Here is a 19453-nt window from a genome sequence, read left to right as displayed (position 1 = left end):
CATTGCCAAATAAACACATCACTAGACAAATTACATCCAAATCGCGCTGCCAGACCGGGCGGTTGCATCTGTTATGCACTGGCTTATACTGCTGGACGCTCCGGAAGTCCACAGTAGGTAGGCCCGATCTAATAAGCGCACGACAACGATATATAGAAGTATACTTCGCTTGGTCCATTATTTTATTCAGTACCACTTTAAGGATCAATATATTAATCACTTTTACTGCATAGATGCAGTGCTGGTCTTGCTGCATAGATTGCATCACTGATAAGCTGCATAGACTGCATGGACTGAATGGTATGTAATGAATAGACTGCATTTGAGTCAGCCGTGGTTGTTCATGTAGCCGCCCGACACAGAGGCTGTCAATTCAGTAAAGTGATTAATATATTGATCGGATTTGATCCCTAAAGCGGTACTGATTAAAATAATGGGCAAAGCGAAGTATATATATTCGTGATTCTCGCCGAGACTGCAGACTGGCAGTGTGTCTTTTTGACGTCACTAACGAACAGGGATCTTGAAGTGCGCCAACAGGGAATTATGCATTCGCTCTGTTTCTCTTCGTGTGCTAAAATTTTCGAGGCGGTAATCCAATACCGTGGCCACAGCATTAACGCTAAATTTAACAATACCGCCAACATTTTTATCACACATTTTTTCCTCGTTTGCAGATGATGCTTTTCTGTAAATTTTCATGTATCTGTCTAATTAACCAACAACATAGTTTGCGAACGCACGCTGTTTAAAAAGTGCCGGAATAAGCACTTATTGTTATGGGCCTACGATGACTTCCCGGCGCACCGTAGGCGCACGGCTGCCAACCGCCACAGGGTACCATCCTGGCGAGAATCGTCAATCGCGAAAATTAATAAAATGTGAAGGCAGTACGTACTGTATGTAGCCCTGCGCTAGCCGCTGCCGCTGAAGGACATCACGGCGACGATCCCCTTCGAGAGGCAGGACATCTTCCAGGACCTCCCGGTTTAATCCTGGCCGCTGTCGCCGACCAGCGCAGCATCGGGCAGCTGCTGGTCAAGCGCGGCGCGGCGCTGATGCTGAGCAATACCGACATGTTCTTCGGGCACATCGTGCCGGCCGACGAGATCCGCACCGCCATCGGCACCCTGTTAATCGAACCGACGTACCGCGATAATATGCAGGACATCCGCCAGGAGATCGCCGACGCGCTCGCCGCCGACGGCTCGTCCACGCGCAAATTACAGGTTTTTGTCCAATTTACTGTCTGATTTTTGTTCGTGATTTTTCGGTGAATTTTTCTGTACCGGAGCAATTTAACTATTATTTATTGACGGTATTAAAATAGATCCATGGGGACGGGTGTCAGTACAGTACTAATACGTATAACGACGGTTTCAGATTTTAGCAACTATTATAACCATTTTAAAATTGATAAATATTTCTCTTTATGTGCTTATTCCGTCCATGCTCGAGGTGAACCATATGAAACAATAAAACCGAACTACTGCCTGATTTTTTTAGAAATCTTGACGGCACTTTACAGATTTAATATCGTATTTTTTGCGACAATTCTTTATAATCAATTTTTCATTATCTATTTTGTTGCATAACGACGGTTATAAATTTTGTTTTCTTGTGCAGGATATGAAATTTAACACATTTTAATTTTCTGGTTTCAGTAGGCCATGATTGCACTGAAGACTTGTCCATGCAGACCGAAGAAAAAAGCAAGTAATGGAATACGATAAATGCAGTTTTTTACAGCACATAACAGGGAAAAATATGGGAAATAACGCACAGCTGTATCGAACGATGCTCGAAACACAAAAGAGTTGGCATAATTCAGGCCAATGTCACAGTGCTATATGCAGAGATACAAAGCATCAACATCACAATCCTCCTCACGCCCTCTCTTTACTTGGCCCCGGACTTCCGGATCGCTTTTATTTCGGCTTGCTTTTTAAAGTATTGCACCCAAAGGCCTCTCACATACGGGAAAAATATGCCAAGGGAAATGCTGAACACTTGCCACGAGCCATCCGGATACTGGATGTCCAGACGGAACTCCACGGGATCCATCAAATTGCTGTCGTCGGCGCGGTGTCTGAAGACCATCTCCATGTCGAAAATGCGCCGAATATCGGCAACAGACATGTTCCTTGCTTTCTCATTAGTTACGCGCTCTCCGCTGACCTAGTGAGTATTAAACTCATCATAATTATTTTGCTTATAATTTTGATTAAGCTTATAATAATTGAAAACTGATCAATTTTAATTATGCTCAGCATAATCAAAATTCAAAAATTTTCAGTTTTAATTATGATCAACATAATCAAAATTCAAAATTTTTCAATTTTAATTATGATCAGCATAATCAAAATTCAAAAATTTTAATTAAACTGATGCATAATTAAAATTGCCCAATCTTAATTTTGCTTATCATAATTAAAATCCATTTTCTTTTAATCAAGCTATTCATATTATTCATAATTTGACTCATAATTAAGCTTAAGTATAATTAAAAATGACCTATAAAGCTTAATTAAAAAGGCGCAATTTTAATTATGCTCAGCATAATCAAAATTGCCATAATTTTCATGGAAATAATCATAATGTTTAATTCCCAGCATAATTAAGAGTTTAATTATCGCTATGCTGACCTCGTACTCCGCTGGATGGCCACTCCCCACCGGCAGGCCTTCGTGGGCCGGTCTGCAGCTGGTGGAGCGCGTCGGCGGCTTAGTACACGGATTGGCTACACGTTTGAAAACGTAGAGTGCGGCGTAGAAGGGCGACGTCTCGGGGGAGCGGTCGTTTACTTTGAGAGCGAGACAATACTGGAAGTTGGTCGCGGGGCCCAACAAATTGGCCGCCTCGATAAACAGGAGGGCATGCTGCTCATGGGTAAAGGCGATCTCCAGGACGAGGACATCCGGATTTTTCTCGTTAAATTCTCCTGTCACCAGTCCCGAGAACTCCACTATCGCTGCGGGTTTACGCGGGTGTAAGACTCCACAGCCCAGTCGATCCACGACATCCTTCAGATCCACCTCCGTCTGCGACATGAAATCCTGTCTCTTGGCGTTTAACCCCCTCTTGACGGCGTCCATCAGTTCGCTGGCGGCGCCACCGTGGACGGAGGTGGCGCGGAGAACGGCGTACACCCAGCCCATATGGACCGCAATCCGACAGGGTCCATCGTAGTGGTCCACGAAGTAGCGCCACTCGGCGTCCGCGTAATCACTGTGCCGACCCACAGCCAACTGGACATCCGGCGGAAAGACACTGGCTTCGACGAGGGCGGCCAGCTGGTCGAGGTCACGGATCAAAGGGGGTTTCTGCAGCAAGTCTGCAAACCGAAACACAAAGGTAACTAAGAGCGGGCGTCACAGGCACACAACGCGGTGCGCGACGGGCGCACCCACCCACCCAGCGTCGGCGGCAGCTCGTGTCCCCTGATCAAACAGCCGACGGCGGACAGCAAGGTGTCCAGCCCGGTGAGTAGGCGGGAGGTCATCTCCTGCAAGAAACACGAAAAAAACACGTCAAATCGGAGGATGCGCTGAAAAAATTGACAGTGGACACGCCTACTCACTTCGCGATTGCCACCGGTCCACAACTGGCCGATTAACGGTTCCACCGCGCTCTGCAGCTCCTCCCGTAATTCATGTTCAACGGCGTAGCCCATGAGATTATTCAGCCTACCTGCGACATCCAGAACAATATGTCGCTCCGCGCGAACGCAGTCCTGCAGCGCGCGTTGAGCAGTGTCGGACAGCTCCCCTGGGGCGGTCAGCGTCGCCGACAAGACCTTCAGCCGGGAGCGGCGCTGCAAAAGGATGAGCTGGCAGGCCGACGCCAGCCGCAAGCACTGCCGGGGGGCCAGCTCATCGGCCACGCTGAACAGCCGCGCCAGTTGGACGCGGACGGCCGCGTATCCCTCGCGCTGCAGCGCAGCGACCACTTCCTCCACCGGGAATGAGCCGGACTCGGCGCTGGCCTCCGCACTGTCTTCTGCGAAACGAACGCCAACCAGGTCAGTCAGACCCGACAGTTGATACGGCACACTGCTCCACAACTGACCGTCAGCCTCGCCGAGTTTCTCACGGAGTCTCTGCAAACGACAACGGACATAGAAGCCAGTACGGATCACACCCGGGCAAAACACGGGCCAGACACCTCGATTAGATCGCGCGCGTCAGCCGGGGTAACCGGCGCTTGCGGGACGAATGCCTTCGAGCTGCGCCGGACAGTCATGTAGCGCGGACTCACGAGGGGAAGACGACGGACAGCGCCCGGGAACCGGCTGCCGACGGACGCGAGGAGGCAACCGCCCGGCCGCGCTCCTCCGCCGGTGTCAGGCTTCGTCCCCTCGCGACGGACGGGGACCTGTCCGTTGGGAATTCCGCAGGGTATGCCGGCCAACTGCAACGAACCAATCTGAAATGAACCGCGAATAAAGAGAAAACCGGCTGCGGACACCTTATATAAACCACAGAATTATTGTGGGGAAAATAAACAGGCACACCGCATGGCGGATCTTCCGCTCCCCTAAACCGCAACAAAACTGGCAAGATGCATCCAATTATTTACAAGAAAATGACAAACTACTTACTACCGAAACCATTTAATTATACGACAAAATAAATTATAATTAGCTACAAATTCACAAAATAATTACAGCCAAATCGATAAAGAAAACCTTTAATTTGGATAATATTACTAACACCTTGTATAAAAAGCATAAAAATTAATACAGAAATGCTCACCTGGCGTCCGAGATAGCGCCAGCAGATGGGGACCTGCTCGGTGAAGGCGCGCAGCGTTTGGTTGATGATGTGGTCGTAGAGGGGCAGGCCGGCCTCCGCCTCCGCGACGGTCTGGTAGGCGGCGGGGGTGGTCCGGAGGGGACGGCGCAGCGCACTGCGGCGTACAGCGCCCGCGGCACGCCCGCAGCCGCGGCGCCAGTACAGGGAACCGGCCAGTGTGCGCCGCATCATCGCGGTCCACGGAGCGCTGAGCGTAGTATGTGCAAGATGTGGTGCACTGCGGAGAGGACTAACGCTGCCTGCAGACAGTGAGTGTCATCGCCTGCAGGACGGCAGCAACGGCGCCTGACAGAGCCGTACAGCACGCAGCACATAGAGAGGACGTCGCTGTCGAAGGAACAACCAAAGAACTATTTCTGAGCCGGAGCCGCGGAGATGATGCCACTAGTAACACGACACCCGCTGGAAAGTCTACAAAATACTCAAAAGTGTCTGCACTGACAAAACGGCCCCGAAAAACAGTTTTCTCGTCTGGCAGACTGCATGCTGCTGCAGAGTTGTCAGCTCTGCGCAGACTGAGCTCTCAAACACTCAGCACGCAGCCCGTCGCCGTTAGCCAGCCATCTTTCCACCTGCACCACCTTACCTGGCGATTATTCTAACCAAAATGATCTCTTTTAATCAGTGCGAATTATTTCCCATCGAGATTATCATCATCCTTGGTAATTATCATCAAGTCAAAAAGACAAAAAACAGTAATAGCTCGCAGCCTCACAGAATCGACAGACTGACTGACACAGAATTTTCATCAATGAGAGAAAATAAAGCCAAATCGCGCTGCCAGACCGGGAAGGTTGCAACTGTTACATATGCTTACACAAAGTATTTTCAACATTTTCAGCTTTCAGCTTTCTCGTTAATTTATTTTCTGCTTACAATTCCCTGAATCTCCTGAATTGCTTCTCCACTCGTTTTCTCCATCTGCTGATTTACTCACGCGGAACGTCATTTGTGAATCAGTTGACCTCTCGAACCCTGTGCATTAAACATTGGGCGGAGAATATGGAATACTTTTGTAATTTCTGGTTACTGTAGAACGGCAAAAGTGCTATGCTGTGCAGCCTGTGCTGCATCCAGCTGATGCAAACGTCCATGAATCATGGACACTGACGAAACCTGCCTAAGCGAATTGTTTCCAGCTGGCATCCCAATCCCAGAATGATCCCCTGGCGCCGAGCAACTCGTATCGCAGCATCCAGGTACGCACGACACGGTACGCACGACACGACAAGATTAACCTTCAGATCATCAGTGGCATCCACAGAGCCAGTGTACATCTGGCTGGCTGGACGCACCTGGCTGGCTGGACGCTGGACGAGCCAATTTATCCGCCATCTGGCTGGCTGGCTGGCGGATAAATTTTAATCCGCGCAGCCAGCGTAGTTTTCTTTAAATAATTCATTTTGTACAAACTTTCTCTTCTTACTTTTAGTTCTGGCAAGTAAAAGAGCTTTTTCTCTATCGAATGATCTATAGTATAGCCTGCTAAGTCCAATGTGTGAGATGTCTACGCTCAAAAGCCAGCACTTGAGTTTTACCATCTGAACATTCAAGGTTTCTCTTACGATAAACTAGATGTTGTAACCCGCTATCTTGGCTTTGATGATAATGTATCTAAAGTTTTTGCTCTTACGGAAACTCATCTTTCATCGCTTGATCCAGACCAGATTTATTGTATCCCGGACTACTGTTTGTTTCGCACCGACCGATCTGAAATTCACGGGAAGCAGCGCGGTGGAGGAATTATCTGTTATGTTCCCTACTTCATTAGCGCCGTTCGTATAGAAGTAAACTTTCAGGTTAAGGGCTTCGAGTGTTTGTGGTTAAAATTGCGTATTTCTGGTAGAAAAATCATTTTGGGTATTGTGTATCGTCAGCCGGATAGTAATACGTCGGAGACCCAAATGCTGTTTGATCATTTGCGAGAGGTCCTGCTGAAGTATCCCGATTACGATCATGTGGTTATGGGCGATTTTAATATCGATATTTCTCCTAATTCTAAAAGTTCTTTTTACAAACTATCTGTCGATTTTATTGAAGATTTTTCGCTCGCAGATAATGTAATCGGGTACACTCGAGTAGCGCAGTACTTGAAGAAACCCGATAATATCCTGAACGTATCCCAGTCGAAGATTGACCACATTCTATGCAGACCAGCCAGCTCATATTTGCCGTGCCTTCCAGCAGACACTGATATTTCCGACCACCGCGTATGTAAAACTATTGCAGCTTTTCCATGTAAGAAACCGCAACATCGCACTGAGAGTTTTCGAGACTGGAAAGCGACGCAAATCGATCAGTTTAAGGGCAAGGTTTTTGAATTTACCAAGAAATACGTCAATTACGTCGACTACAGCGACGTGGATTCTGAAGTAACGAATTTTGTGTGTGGTTTGTTTGAAATTGTTGATTCGTGTTTTCCATTACGTTCTAAACACGTTTCTCAGAAAACTGCTCCTTGGGTAACAGGTGACATCAAAAGGCTTCTAAAGAAAAGATCTCGCGTATAAACGTAAAAACTGTCGAAAAATACTTCCGATTACGAAAGTAATAATCGACAATTTAAACATTTAAAGCGCGAAGTAACTCTTAAAATCAAAGAAGCCAAAAGACGTTACTTTGAGCAGAACTCCAAAACGGTGCTGCAGTTTGGCGGGAATTAAACCGGATGCTGAATCGAAGTAAACCGAATGTTGTTGTGGACTTTGAACCTAATGAATTGAATAAACACTTCGCCCAGATGGGAGAACACGGAAGCCCCACCCGCCGGCGGCGGTACCAGCTGCCAGCGAGTCTCCGTTGTTTGCGTTTGAACAGGTAACTGCTGTGACAGTTGCGGAAGCGTTTACGAACATTCTCAGCAAGAACAAATGCGCCGGGCCTAACGGTATCCCGCATAAACTCTTGCAGGAGATTTATCCACTGCTGGTGGAGCCTATGACTCACCTGATCAATCAGTGTTTTATCAAAAAATATTTCCAGACATTTTCAAAAAGCTGAAGTAATCGCCCTGCCGAAGTGCGGTCAGCCAAAATCGGTAGATCAAGTGCGGCCGATATCCTTATTGTGTAATCTGTCGAAAGTGTTTGAAAAGTTGCACAGTCGCAAATTGTTAAATTTTGAAAAGTCACGACATTCTATCTGAATGCCAGTCTGGGTTTCGAAACGGTCATTCGTGTGAAACGTTGCTTCTTAAAGTGACGGAAACATGGAAAAAGGCTGTTGACAACAAAAAGGCGGTGGCTTGTGTTTTCCTTGATCTAAAAAGTGCTTTTCCTTCAGTGTGTCATGATTTGTTATTAATAAAACTGCGCGATCTTGGTTTCAACAGTGATGCACTTGAATGGTTACACTCGTATCTCATTGGCAGAATGCAACGGGTGCGAATTGGTGAGCGGATGTCTTCATGGGAACGTGTGTACGCAGGTGTGCCACAGGGTTCCATTCTCGGTCCATTACTTTTTATCATTTACCTGAACGAATTGTTGAAAATAAATTTACGTTGTCCTGATGTCCGGTTAGAAAGTTTCGCTGATGACACGATCTGCTATGCGATAGCAGACACGAAGTCAGGTGCAGCAGACAAAATAACCGCTGTGCTTCCAATAATTTGTGAGTGGTTTGAACTGAACCGCTTGGTTGTCAATGAAAAGAAGTCTAAGCTGCTCATGATCACTTCAGCGTACAGTCGGGACAAAAGCATCGTGTCGGTTGATTTGAATGGGCATAAGCTTGAACCGGAAAAATCAGTGAAGCACTTGGGAGTGATAATTGACGAGCATTTAAAATGGACCGACCAAATTAAAAAGGTTCAAAAAAGTGCTTATCATGGAGTCGCCCTCATAAACAGTGTGAAGAGCGGGCTGCCGGTGCCCCAACGCGTTGGACTTTATCACGCATTTGTCCAGTCTCATCTGGACCGTTGCTCCACTGTGTGGAGCGGTGCGCCTGTGTCCACGCTGGAGCCGCTGGCTGTCGCGCAAAGAAAAGCCATTCGAGCTATTGCCAACTATGCCGAAGTGTCCACCACCGACCTGATGAAGCAATACGAGATAACGCCACTGTTTAAGCGATGGAAACACCAGGAAGCAACTTGGCTTTACAAAATTCTGCACCCGGAGAAGTTCCAAGTGCCCCGTTACCTCACCGAAATGATCGTCGTAAAACACGATTCCAAACCGTACAGCCTTCGAAGCGGAAACAGGACCTTCATCGAAGGACAGGGAAGGACAAGGACGGGGAAGTCCACGTTGGCGTGGAGGCTGAACAACGTTATGAGCCAGCTAACCGAGGCCGGAAGCGACATTCTTAAGAGCAGTTCGCTTGCTGTTTTTCGTAAATCACTGAAGCATGTTACTATTAATTGATGCCTTTCTTTTCTTAGTACTTCTCTTGTTTTGTGGCTTTTGCTCTAATTTCATGATTCCTGTTATTTAGCCAGGTTTAAATTCCCAGGCTAGAACTCGATCCTAGCCTTTTAATGGGTTACCTGCCTGCCGTACAATAAACAATAAACAATAAACGGATGAGGATCAGTAGACACTATACAGCACTGTACAAGCAGTCAATGCAGCTGAGCTCGGCACGCCACACTACCCTTTTTTACCTAATTTCCATTCGGGTGTACTGGAGTAATAGCAGTTGCCGACTGATAACTGGATAATTCACTCCTTGAACAGGATACCATTCCCTTCCACAGCCAGCCGAGGGCAACCGTTGCGGCTGTTCGCACTGGACGGCGATATTCTCTGGCCGTCCTGGTCGTGCCGCCCGGGCGACCGAGGCCTCGCCACGGCCCGCCCCTTAGCTGCCCTCCCGTCCCAGGGCAACAACACTACAACCCGCGATATTTCCCGACCTTTTGCCCCGCAAGCGCCCTTCCCCGTCAATGCCGCCGAGATCATTGAGGTAGTCGTGTCTGTTTGCCTGGAACCTCGCTGCGCTTCTCTGACAGTGTTGCTCTCTTGTCTGCTGTACAGGAAGTGAGAACGAGGCTAAACAGGTTAGGTACGTCGTGCGGTTAATCAGTCCGCTGAGCGCGGACGCCGGTCATATTTTCCAGATCTCGAAAAGTACACGGTCAAATCGCTTGAAACTGGCTTGTTAGAGATTATTTGATGCGCTGATTTCGAATCTGGAATTTTCATTTTCTTTCGCCCTGTCGTGCTGTAAGTGGCTGCAGCTGTTTTGCAGGAGATGCCGCGAGTGCGGATGACAGCGCCGCATCCGGCTCGTTCCCGGTGGAGGAAGTGGTCGCGACGCTGCAGCGCGACGGATACGCGGCCTTCCGCGGCCAACAGGCGCAGCTGTTCAGCGTGGCCGATGAGCTGGCCCCCCGGCAGTGCCTGCTGCTGGCGTCGGCCTGCCAGCTGATCCTCCTGCAGCGCCGCTCCCGCCTGAAGGTCCTGTCGGCGACGCTGGCCGCCCCGGGGGAGCTGTCCGACAGTGCGCTGCATGCGCTTCGCAGCTGCCGTGACACCGAGCGCGAAGCGGTTCTAGGCGTCGCGGGCGGGATGAGTAAAGCTCTGCGGTATGCTGTTTCCGAGGAGCTGCGGGTGGAGCTTGGCAGCGTCGTTGAGCCGTTAGTCGGTCAGCTGTTTACCGGTGGCGATCGCCAAGTGAGTTGTTTTGTCCCCAGTCATCTTTCCTTCACATTTCCCATTTTCTGTATGTTGCAGGAGACGACGGCGCGCTTCCTGGCTGTGCTGGACACTCTGCTGTCCACCGTCGGCCGCTTGATTAGCGGACACGAACTCCCGGAATCCCTGGGTAGGTGTGCAGGCATACCTCTTACGGCTACGGAATTGGTAGTGCCTCTGGACCGTTTATGCTGCATAATTTGCAACTTGTGTTTTTGGTTGTTCTGCAGAAATGTCTAATAAACCGGCGTTGATCCGCGACCTGGACCAGGTGCAGGCCCTGGTGGCCGCCCGGCTGTTCGCGACGGATGTAGCATTCGCTGTGGGATTGCACAGTGATTACGACACCGCGGACTGGGAGTACTACGCGGACGAGTACCGCGGCTCGTGTCGCCTTCTGGTACACATGAACTGGACGTACGCCGTAGCCCGCGCCTCCGCCGTCCACAGCGGTGCCGTCAGCCAGCTGATGGACGCGGTCAAGAAGCAGCTGAACCCCTCGATTGACGATGATGATTTTACTTCTTATGCAGCAGTGGATTTGGAGGGGATTGCCGACAGGCTGGGCTGCGGCATAGTGTACAAAGCGAAAGTCGATGAGATACTGACGTTTTCCAGTTTGTTAACGGGAGATGCTCCCAGTCCGGATGTCATCGCTTGTCAAGTGGCTTTCACCCACGAGAAGACCACACACGCGTTCCTAAAAGCGGCTAATCTGCTGGGCCCGGCGACGCAGATCCAGTATTGCCTTGCCGTCAAGTTCAGCGATCAGCCGCCGGAACAGGAGGCATTCTGGGCGGCCCTGTACGTTTTTCGTCGCGTCGCCGATCCCCGCACTATGACGCCGACCAACGAGGTGGATAGTCGAGCCGCGCCGGGCGCTAAAGGTCATAAGAAACCTTTCGAAGTGAGCGGCGAGAAAGTGTATGATCGGCAGGTGCAGACGATGTCGGCCGCCGATATCCTGCGTGTTTTTGATATGCATCTCGTGTATACGCACCGCGCCGTCGAAAGCAACATCCACGACCGTGTGCAGTTCAACCTGGATATCTTGTATCCAGACGGATCCTCCCGGCAGTTCACCGTTCCCTTGGGCCGGTATTTTGTGCAACTGTTGAAGGATTGGAAGGGGTACTGGTGCAGGCGCAGCAAGAAAACGGCCAAGTAGTTACGTCCTCGTATGACCCCGCCTCACGATGATTTTGAAGAGCTTTTCTGTTGACCTTGCTTCTTTTTACCTGTTGAATCCGAATTCTTTTGACGTGTTTTTCCTGTTTTTAATTTTCCTATTTTTAATGCTCTCTTCAAAGTCCAAGTTCAGAAGAGTTCGGAAGCAAAAGTACAAATAACTTAATTAATCTGTAACTTTGTCCAATGAAAAAATCGAAGATACCAATATGATTAAAAAAGCAACACAGAAGTACGCAAACTATATTCTGTACAAACCACATTTTTTTTCTTAAATTTGTTAGATATGAGTTTTTCTGTTAGGCATATCGTTACGCCCGCAGCACGGGAACATGACCTCTTCACTGTCTATTTGTATTGCGCGGTTTTTCTACGATTTTTTTCACAAACGACCGAATCAGATTTTATTTGTTGACGCTATTAAAACAAATGCATTTTTTTGGTTACTCTACGACCACAATTGCGTAGTTTTTATAATTTTTTCCGGTAACGGCAAAACTAGATTTTTAATTAGTGACAGGATTATTATTGAAAAATTCATTTTAAAGTCCAATATTTTCTAAGATTTCAAATTTGTTATCTTCTTTCTGCGGGAGTTTTTACGTTTGTCGATTCACGCAGGAGTATAACGACGTTCATAAATGTTCATTTTTTGCATCGAAATGAACTGAATACATTTTAAACTGTTTTAAAATTTATTATTATACCAATTTTAGTACAGAAAATAACTGCGTTGAAGATTTTTTTTCCATGCAGACCGAAGAAATAGGCAAGCACTGAATTAAATGCGGGTTTTTGCAGCACATAACAAGAAAAATATCGGAAATATAGAGTACAGCTGTACAGAATTAGAATGATGATCGAAATACAAATGGATTAAGTCAATTCGAGCCTAATGTCACAACGTTACATGGAGAGATAAAAAAGCATCCACATCACATTCATCCTCACGCGCAAAATCTTACAAAAAAAACAACCAACAAAGTGCATTTCTGTGCCGGTATCTGTATTTTCTAATAAATAATTTCCCAGCTTGCTTCACATTCCCCAACGCCAAGAAATCCAACGACCTACAACGACACAACATTTACCGACAATGTAAAAAGTTCTATTTGCCACAATTTTCTGTGTATTAATTTTGCGAAAATTCAACGCAAGCTACTGTACACGCATTTATTCTGCGATTTTTTCCCGGTATTTTTTACCAAACTCTAATCAATCTAATCGATTAAGTCCAAAATTTTACTGAATTAAAAATCGGTTAAATAAGAAATACATAAAATACGTATCATACGAGTACATATGTGTAAACATTGATGGTACAAATTCTATCCAGTCTCAGATTTTTCCCAGAAAATTCTGCATACAGTTTGTACAACGACGGTTTTTAAATGTTGACGTTTTGCACGATAAAAAATTTATTAAATTTTGTTTTGTTCAATTTTACTACTGTAAAATACAAAGCAGTTAAGAGTAAAATTAGGTGGTTCAGATTCAATCCAGTCAGCAGCGTAGTTTTGTTCCGGGAGGACGAAAGAAGAAACAAAAAAGGCCAAATTCAGGAAAGTGTTGACGTGAATAGCGCATGCACCGGTTAGCCGAACAGCTGATGGTGAGAGCGGTAAAAACAGCCCGCGGCACAGTCAACGCCGGCCAGAGAAAGCCAAACACGCCGGAGCACATGCGCGCCAGTCGCACGTGGAGATTAGCCAAAGCACAACAACACCGGCAAATAACGCGGCACCGATGAACGGTTAACCAAGGAATTCCATCAAGTATACGTCTACTACGCTACACGAACGCAACTTACAAGAAAATACCGTACGAGTACTTGTATAGCCAGAAAATTAATTTAGCCTAATTTAAGGGTTTCCCTGGAAACATGCAATAATTTCTCCGCATTTTTATCTTTCCACAATACGAACCGCCACGGAAAAGAAAATGCTAGCACAGTACGTACTTAATTAAAAAATTAATTATTACGGATAACAGTATACAAGTACGAAGATAAAAAATAAATATAGAAACCAATAAAAGATTAAGAGGAAATACAGCTAAACCTCTACTTAACACTTACAGTACGGATAGAAATGAATAAATTTTACCCCAAAAAATCTGATAATGAAAAATGAAGAAGAAAACTACGAAAAATACTATCAAAATGAAGAAGAGATGAAACCATAAAATAATACCAAGTAGTACAGAAAATTGAGAAATGAACCTACGAATATAACTAAAAATAAGGGAAAACAACACAGCATACAGAAAATTGATAAACATTTCAAGAAGAAACTCAAAGAAAAAACAAGGAAAAAATACCCTCTTAATGAAGAAGAAACAAGCTAAGAAAATATCAAATAAGGAAAAAAAATAAAAATTAAACGAAAAACAAGGAAAAAAGAAAGGAAAATAAAGACAAAAATAGGAAGAAAATACCGGCTTACGTTTTGTGGATTTAGGGTGATGCGTGGCTGTTGGCCTGGTCGTGTTGTTGTTGCTGCTGCTGGTGGGCGGTCTGCGTGTAGAGGCGCTCGATGAGCTGCTTGAGCTCGTCGTAGGCCACGTCGAAGTTGTCGTTGACGATGAGGAAGTCGAAGAGGCCGGGCGTGCGGCCGTACGCCTTCTCCTCCTTGGCCGCCGCCAGCCGCTCCTCCAGCTCCGCCTCCGACTCCGCGCCCCGCTCCGTGATGCGCTCCTCCAGCTCCTCCAGGTTCGGCGTGTCGATCCAGATGCACACCTGCACCAAAAAAGGAGCACCATAATTTATTTACTGCTTACAATAATTATTCCCCGTAAATTAATAATCAGTCGCTCTCACAAGTTCACAACACTAGGAAATAATTCTAATCTATTTTTAAAGGATAATGCACACGAGAATCGTACCGCGGGAAAGTTTAACAGAAATTTTTTTAAAAAATCATTCATTTACCACACACAAAAATACCGGAAAATTAAATGTAAAACATTACACAAAACGATATTAATTCCAAAACACAGAATAAATCAACCAAATTTCTGAAGTAATCGAGGCATTAAATATAACAAGATTATAAGAACAACGGAAAAGAAACAAGAAAACTAAAAATAACAAAGATTTAAAAATACGAATTTTTAAAAAAATGATTCAACGGATGAAAATCAAAACGGATTAAATCAGTGAAATTATCATAAATAATAAATTGGCGGAATTGATAACTTAAAAAATAAGAAAATTCAGAATAAATCAGCAGAAATGATAAAAAATCATAAATAAATACGTCGACGAAAAACAGAAAATAGACTTTGCCAGACAACCAGCGCGCACTGACTGGATTAGGCTCGAGATTTTTCATATGTTAAATTTCGAAATTGGCTTATTTTGGAATTAATAATAACAATTATTATTGAAATATAACTTATAACATTATAACATGCCAAATAATTATTTTGAATTTTACTTGATCAATAAGCATAAAAATGACGGAATAAATCGATAAAAATCGCAAAAAAATCACGGATACGGAAATAATAAAATTTGGCTAGAAAAGCAGCGCCCACCCACCGGATTCAAGTCGAGCTTCTTGAGATTCTTGAGGCCCTGCATGTTGAGCTGCAGCAGACACAGTTTGCCCGTCTCCAGCACGCTCAACACGGCGCGCTTCGACGTCCCGTAGCGGTGGCCGCAGAACTCGGTGTGCTCGACGAACTCGTTGTTCTGCACGGCCATCTCGAAGGCCTCGTCGGTGAAGAAGTGGTAGTGGATGCCCTCCTGCTCCTCGGGCCGCGGCGGCCGTGTCGTGTGCGACACGCTGAACCCGATCTTGTCCTTGCCCAGATCGGTCAACAACCGCTTGATCAGGCCCGATTTCCCGCTGCACGCGGGGCCGGCGATGACGACCAAGCGGGCTACGGAGGGGGCCGGGGCGTGGGTTAAATCCATGTCGTAATAATGCGGTCCGGGGGAAGACATGATCAGGCTGAAAACTGCGAATCAACGGGATCAACAACGAAAACAATGTCGAATGCGCAGCGCAGTGGTCTCGTTCGATCAACAATCGCTCGGTAAACTATACCTAATCCTATCCACAAAAATATCCCTTCAATTGGGGAAACAAAAAACCACAGAGTTTTTCAAAATGAGGACAGAGAAAAAATGGGGAAAAATTCATCGATTTTCGATTTTTCACTTTCATGTTCTGACATGCAGTGGCAAATGCCGTCAGTCGAGGCAACGTCACGTCAACGCAGCTATCGTCAAGGCGGTGGCAGTTACGTTAGAATCCCGCAGCAGATTATTTTCGCATTTTTAAATTCATTTTTCTGTTTCGCCTTTTGGTTCTTTTTAGTTTGGCTCGCCTTGCTGTTTTCAAGTTTATATCTTTTCGTTTTTACTTTTTATTTTCAAGGTTTATAAAGTGTATGATTTCTCGACGCTGTCATGTCGGAGACGGCGCCGCGAGCCGCGGGATCGCACGGAGGATGGAAGAAGCTGCTGGTCAGCGGAGACAAGAGCGATGTGCAGTTCGCCGTCGGACGGCAGCGGGGCGAGGTGAGGATCTTCTCCGCTCACAAGTAAGGATGCTGCTTTTTCCTCCTCAGTTGTTGATCCAGTTGCAAAACACGCGGGATGCGGTGTAGGTTGCTGCTGAGCGTCCACAGCGACGTCTTCGAGCGCATGCTGTACGGCGATCTGCGCGAAAACACGGCGCAACCGATTGATATCCCGGAAATCCTGCCGTCGACGTTTGCCAGTATGCTGAGGTACCGGGTGAACGGCCACTTGCGCCGTATTTAATTTCTCATTGCATGGTATTGAATTTCTGAGAATGTGGAAATGGGAATTGTTGTAGTTTTGTGTACACGGGCACGGTGGAAGCCGTGGAGGGCCTGCCCGAGCCCTGTTCGTTGTCGGGCGTGGACAGCGTGTTCGAGGTGCTGTACTGCGCCGACAAGTACAATCTGCCGCGGTTGACGGAGCTGGCGCTGCGCACCGTCTTCCGCCAGATTAACCAGCAAAACTGCCTCGATTATCTGGATAATGTAAGTACGGTGTGACAGTTGCTCTACAAAATTTGATTATTGCTGTCACTTTTGTTACGTACTATATATTTATTTAATTCTGAATTTAATATATGCAGCGTCTCGTTATTAAATTTCTGTTTTTATTTAATTTTTAGTTGAATAATTTTATTTAATTTCCGTTAGTCACTATTGCTCTACTCATTTAATTTATCTATTTCGCTTACTTTTTTAATTTATTTTATGTATTTATTTAATTCTCAATAATTTAATTTATTTATATTTATTTAATTTTGGTTTTTATTCGATTTTTATTTTTTACTTGATTAATTTTTACTTGAGTTTTAATTTTACTTGATTTATCTAATTGATTTATGTATTGTCAATTTAATTAATTTAATTGTTAATGCTTCGTTGCTAAATTGTAGGCGCAGCGCTGGCCGCTGGAGAGTTGTACGCGAATCGCGGATGATTGTCTGGACTGCTTAAACATCTGCAGCGACACGGTGCTGCCGTCGCAGCGCTTCTGCGGCGTGTCGCGGGAAACCCTGCTGTGTATTCTGCAGAGCCGCCTCTTGCAAGCGGACGAGAACGCCATTTACACGGCCGTTAAGAGGTCAGTCTTGTGTGTCTGTTGTTATTTCGTTTTTAATCTGCACCGGTTTGTTATTTTCAATTTCTGATTAGTCGATTGGATGTTTAATTCGAATTGAGGATTAAGTCACATGCGAATTAATATTTGATTTGATTATTAATTCAGATTAGAGAGTCCAGTATTTAGATGCATTTATTCGTTTTGATAATAAATTCGCTGATAAAATGCCTTTTTGAATTTTAATTAATTTATTTTGCATTTATTTAATTTGGTACTGTACTTATTTATTTCAAACAACGGATTCAAGTGAATGTGAAGTACTTTTGGATTGCAGATGGGCGGAAGCGGCGTGCCTGCGTGACGGCCTGGATCCGTCACCAAGCAACCTGCGCGAGATGCTGGGCCCGGCGCTCTTCCACATCCGCTTTCCCCTCATGACCGACGCGCAGCTGGCTGATGGACCCGTTAAGGTAAGCTGCGGTTTCCCTGCATCAGCGCAGCGGAAACAGTCGTCAGTAAAATATTCAACTAACAATTCCGCGCTCTAAAATTACAGTAATATCTCGTATTTGATATCACCCATTCCTTGCAAATAAATGTATTTGAAGGGAACAGTTATATTTCGCCGGTATATGAAAATTAATAATAATAATAGGAAAAATATGCTGGAAAAATAATAATAATAATAATAACAATAATATGTGTGCTGGGCAGAGTGGTTTGCTGCTGGACAGCGAAGTGGTGGCGCTGTACCAGTACAAGCACGCCGCCGTGCGCCCACCGCTGCCCTTCCCGGTGGAATCGCGCGGCCGGCGCAAGCGAGGACCCCCGGCGGAATCCCCCGGCGGCGGCGCCCCGTTGCGGGTGCCGAAGATCCGCCTCATTGACCCCGCTGTTTTGTAGCCGCTCTTCACGCCGAATGAATTTCCACTCGCCTCGATGCAATGGATTTCACAATTATCGGCAGAGGGAAGACTTGCTGTATCGAGAGCGTCCAAGGATTATTTGGTGCCTACTCTTGCCAGTGTATAGTGGTGCGACTGGATAAAGAATGCTTCGGTTAGCGTTTTACCGCAGATAGGCGCTCCGGCATCCAGATCCGGTGCTGATGAGTTACTGTGTGCATTGGATGTGTTTCTGCTGTAACTGTACTTTGATTGTTGATGTTATTTACTATTCAAGTTTTCAACCGCTTGTCGAGTGTCTGGTTTCCACTTTTGTGGTCCTACAGTGTAGTCTGGTTAATTCCGATGACGGACATGACTCTAGTCTAAATGGCCGATGATCTTTGATGCAAGAATCCAAAGTAAATGCTTGGTTTTAACGCGTATTTTCGCAAAATAAGCGCTCCTCTGTGCGAGCCTAAACCGAGAATTTTCTCGATACCGAGACAGCGGTGACTTTATAAGTGCTTAATGCTTACGCTAAGACTGGGTTTGGCTTTATTGGTCAAAGCTAACTTGAAACGACATTGCGAAAATGTACGCAAAATTACACCAAAAATATCTCGTTATCCCCATCACCGACGCCGCATTCTGCCGTTGAATTTCTGCTGACAAGCGCTGGCGCAATGGTCAGGGTCACATCCGCCTCTGTGGGAGCGGCCGCCGTGCAAGCACAGATAACTGATAAAGTAATCAGGCAGCTATCTGGATGGCCGCTACCTGTTCGTTCCACAAACGATGTACCATCGCCGTCGTCCACACCGGAGGGCTACTATGTTCGCATGCTTTTGCTCCGGCGCAACAGTTTCCACGCACGTCGCGTCCCACGCGATACCCAGTCCGCGTTTCCAGGCGGAAGTCGTGCAACCGTCCGGGCGGCGTTCCGATGTGCGGATGGTGTGGATGCGCAGCGGATCCATTTTTGCGGGAACGCCGGCAGTCGGCAGACACACGACCTCTGCAGGAGATGCTGTTCAACCGCCATGGCGCGGGTGTGCCTTCCGGCTGAAAAAGTACATGACAGTCTGTGGTACCTGTACCCAGTCCACGGACTTGTAAAATTTCAGACAGATTCAACGCTGATCTTCAGTTCGTCGTCTCCCAAAAGGTTATCAATATGAGCAATAGGTCGTTCAACCAGATGCCGGCTTCTGGGTTAGTTTGACCATGAGCTGGCAAACGCGCAGTATTGACCTCGTCGCCTTGAAAAACTTCTAGCAGGGTGGATAAGGAAGCGCAAGCAGGTAGTCACTAATCGGGTCAACGCCACTTTAA

The 19453-nt window shown here is 46.3% G+C and overlaps 4 protein-coding genes across 9 annotated transcripts; 2 read left to right on the top strand and 2 right to left on the bottom strand.

Moving 5' to 3' along the window:
* Positions 1 to 1630: 1630 nt before the first annotated feature.
* Positions 1631 to 5970, bottom strand: LOC129600675 (uncharacterized). 5 transcript variants are annotated; one of them, XM_055499222.1, is made up of 8 exons: positions 5401 to 5970; positions 4755 to 5225; positions 4165 to 4425; positions 4069 to 4099; positions 3581 to 3999; positions 3415 to 3505; positions 2646 to 3334; positions 1631 to 2178 (listed from the first exon to the last, which is right to left on the bottom strand). In XM_055499222.1, exons 2-8 carry the CDS (start codon positions 4983 to 4985, stop codon positions 1900 to 1902), a joined length of 2001 nt encoding a protein of 666 aa, XP_055355197.1. In that variant the 5' UTR covers positions 4986 to 5225; positions 5401 to 5970; the 3' UTR covers positions 1631 to 1899. The 5 variants fall into 5 exon arrangements, with proteins under 5 accessions (XP_055355197.1, XP_055355193.1, XP_055355195.1 ...); XM_055499218.1 differs by having other exon boundaries at positions 3581 to 4099; XM_055499220.1 differs by having other exon boundaries at positions 3581 to 4099; positions 4755 to 5198.
* On the top strand, positions 5668 to 11854 carry LOC129600676 (uncharacterized). Of its 2 annotated transcripts, XM_055499223.1 has the most exons (6): positions 5668 to 6013; positions 9494 to 9722; positions 9794 to 9821; positions 10008 to 10432; positions 10493 to 10583; positions 10684 to 11854. In XM_055499223.1, exons 1-6 carry the CDS (start codon positions 5973 to 5975, stop codon positions 11619 to 11621), a joined length of 1752 nt encoding a protein of 583 aa, XP_055355198.1. In that variant the 5' UTR covers positions 5668 to 5972; the 3' UTR covers positions 11622 to 11854. The 2 variants fall into 2 exon arrangements, with proteins under 2 accessions (XP_055355198.1, XP_055355199.1); XM_055499224.1 differs by lacking the exons at positions 9494 to 9722; positions 9794 to 9821 and having other exon boundaries at positions 9997 to 10432.
* Positions 11855 to 12312: 458 nt separating this feature from the next.
* LOC129600681 (guanylate kinase-like) lies at positions 12313 to 15813 on the bottom strand. The gene is made up of 3 exons (XM_055499230.1): positions 15183 to 15813; positions 14086 to 14378; positions 12313 to 12711 (listed from the first exon to the last, which is right to left on the bottom strand). The coding sequence occupies exons 1-2, from the start codon at positions 15588 to 15590 to the stop codon at positions 14097 to 14099; spliced, it is 690 nt and encodes a 229-aa protein (XP_055355205.1). The 5' UTR covers positions 15591 to 15813; the 3' UTR covers positions 12313 to 12711; positions 14086 to 14096.
* A 118-nt stretch (positions 15814 to 15931) lies between these two features.
* LOC129600680 (BTB/POZ domain-containing protein 6-like) lies at positions 15932 to 18558 on the top strand. The gene is made up of 6 exons (XM_055499229.1): positions 15932 to 16192; positions 16259 to 16381; positions 16471 to 16660; positions 17068 to 17255; positions 17569 to 17704; positions 17949 to 18558. Exons 1-6 carry the CDS (start codon positions 16059 to 16061, stop codon positions 18135 to 18137), a joined length of 960 nt encoding a protein of 319 aa, XP_055355204.1. The 5' UTR covers positions 15932 to 16058; the 3' UTR covers positions 18138 to 18558.
* The last annotated feature ends 895 nt before the right edge of the window (positions 18559 to 19453 follow it).

The sequence above is a fragment of the Paramacrobiotus metropolitanus genome, unplaced genomic scaffold (genome assembly GCF_019649055.1).
Source record: "Paramacrobiotus metropolitanus isolate TYO unplaced genomic scaffold, Prichtersi_v1.0 Parri_scaffold0000189, whole genome shotgun sequence".
NCBI classification, from domain to species: Eukaryota; Metazoa; Tardigrada; class Eutardigrada; order Parachela; family Macrobiotidae; genus Paramacrobiotus; species Paramacrobiotus metropolitanus.
Note: the sequence above shows the minus strand (reverse complement) of the source record. Positions and strands in the feature narration are given on the sequence as shown.

Bases quoted from the DNA above. Each gene is read 5' to 3' on its own strand.
- LOC129600675 (XM_055499218.1), bottom strand. From the start codon at position 4,985: ATGATGCGGCGCACACTGGCCGGTTCCCTGTACTGGCGCCGCGGCTGC. The intron at 4,100-4,164 runs GTGTCTGGCCCG...TGTCGTTTGCAG, and splicing joins ACGCGCGCGATCTAATCGAG to AGACTCCGTGAGAAACTCGG. The intron at 2,179-2,645 runs GTCAGCATAGCG...AATACTCACTAG, and splicing joins GCCATCCAGCGGAGTACGAG to GTCAGCGGAGAGCGCGTAAC.
- LOC129600676 (XM_055499223.1), top strand. From the start codon at position 5,973: ATGATCCCCTGGCGCCGAGCAACTCGTATCGCAGCATCCAG. The intron at 6,014-9,493 runs GTACGCACGACA...CTCCTTGAACAG, and splicing joins ACTCGTATCGCAGCATCCAG to GATACCATTCCCTTCCACAG. The intron at 9,822-10,007 runs GTACGTCGTGCG...GCTGTTTTGCAG, and splicing joins AACGAGGCTAAACAGGTTAG to GAGATGCCGCGAGTGCGGAT.
- LOC129600681 (XM_055499230.1), bottom strand. From the start codon at position 15,590: ATGTCTTCCCCCGGACCGCATTATTACGACATGGATTTAACCCACGCC. The intron at 14,379-15,182 runs GTGGGTGGGCGC...TTTTTGGTGCAG, and splicing joins AGAAGCTCGACTTGAATCCG to GTGTGCATCTGGATCGACAC.
- LOC129600680 (XM_055499229.1), top strand. From the start codon at position 16,059: ATGTCGGAGACGGCGCCGCGAGCCGCGGGATCGCACGGAGGATGGAAG. The intron at 16,382-16,470 runs GTACCGGGTGAA...GAATTGTTGTAG, and splicing joins ACGTTTGCCAGTATGCTGAG to TTTTGTGTACACGGGCACGG. The intron at 17,705-17,948 runs GTAAGCTGCGGT...TGTGCTGGGCAG, and splicing joins TGGCTGATGGACCCGTTAAG to AGTGGTTTGCTGCTGGACAG.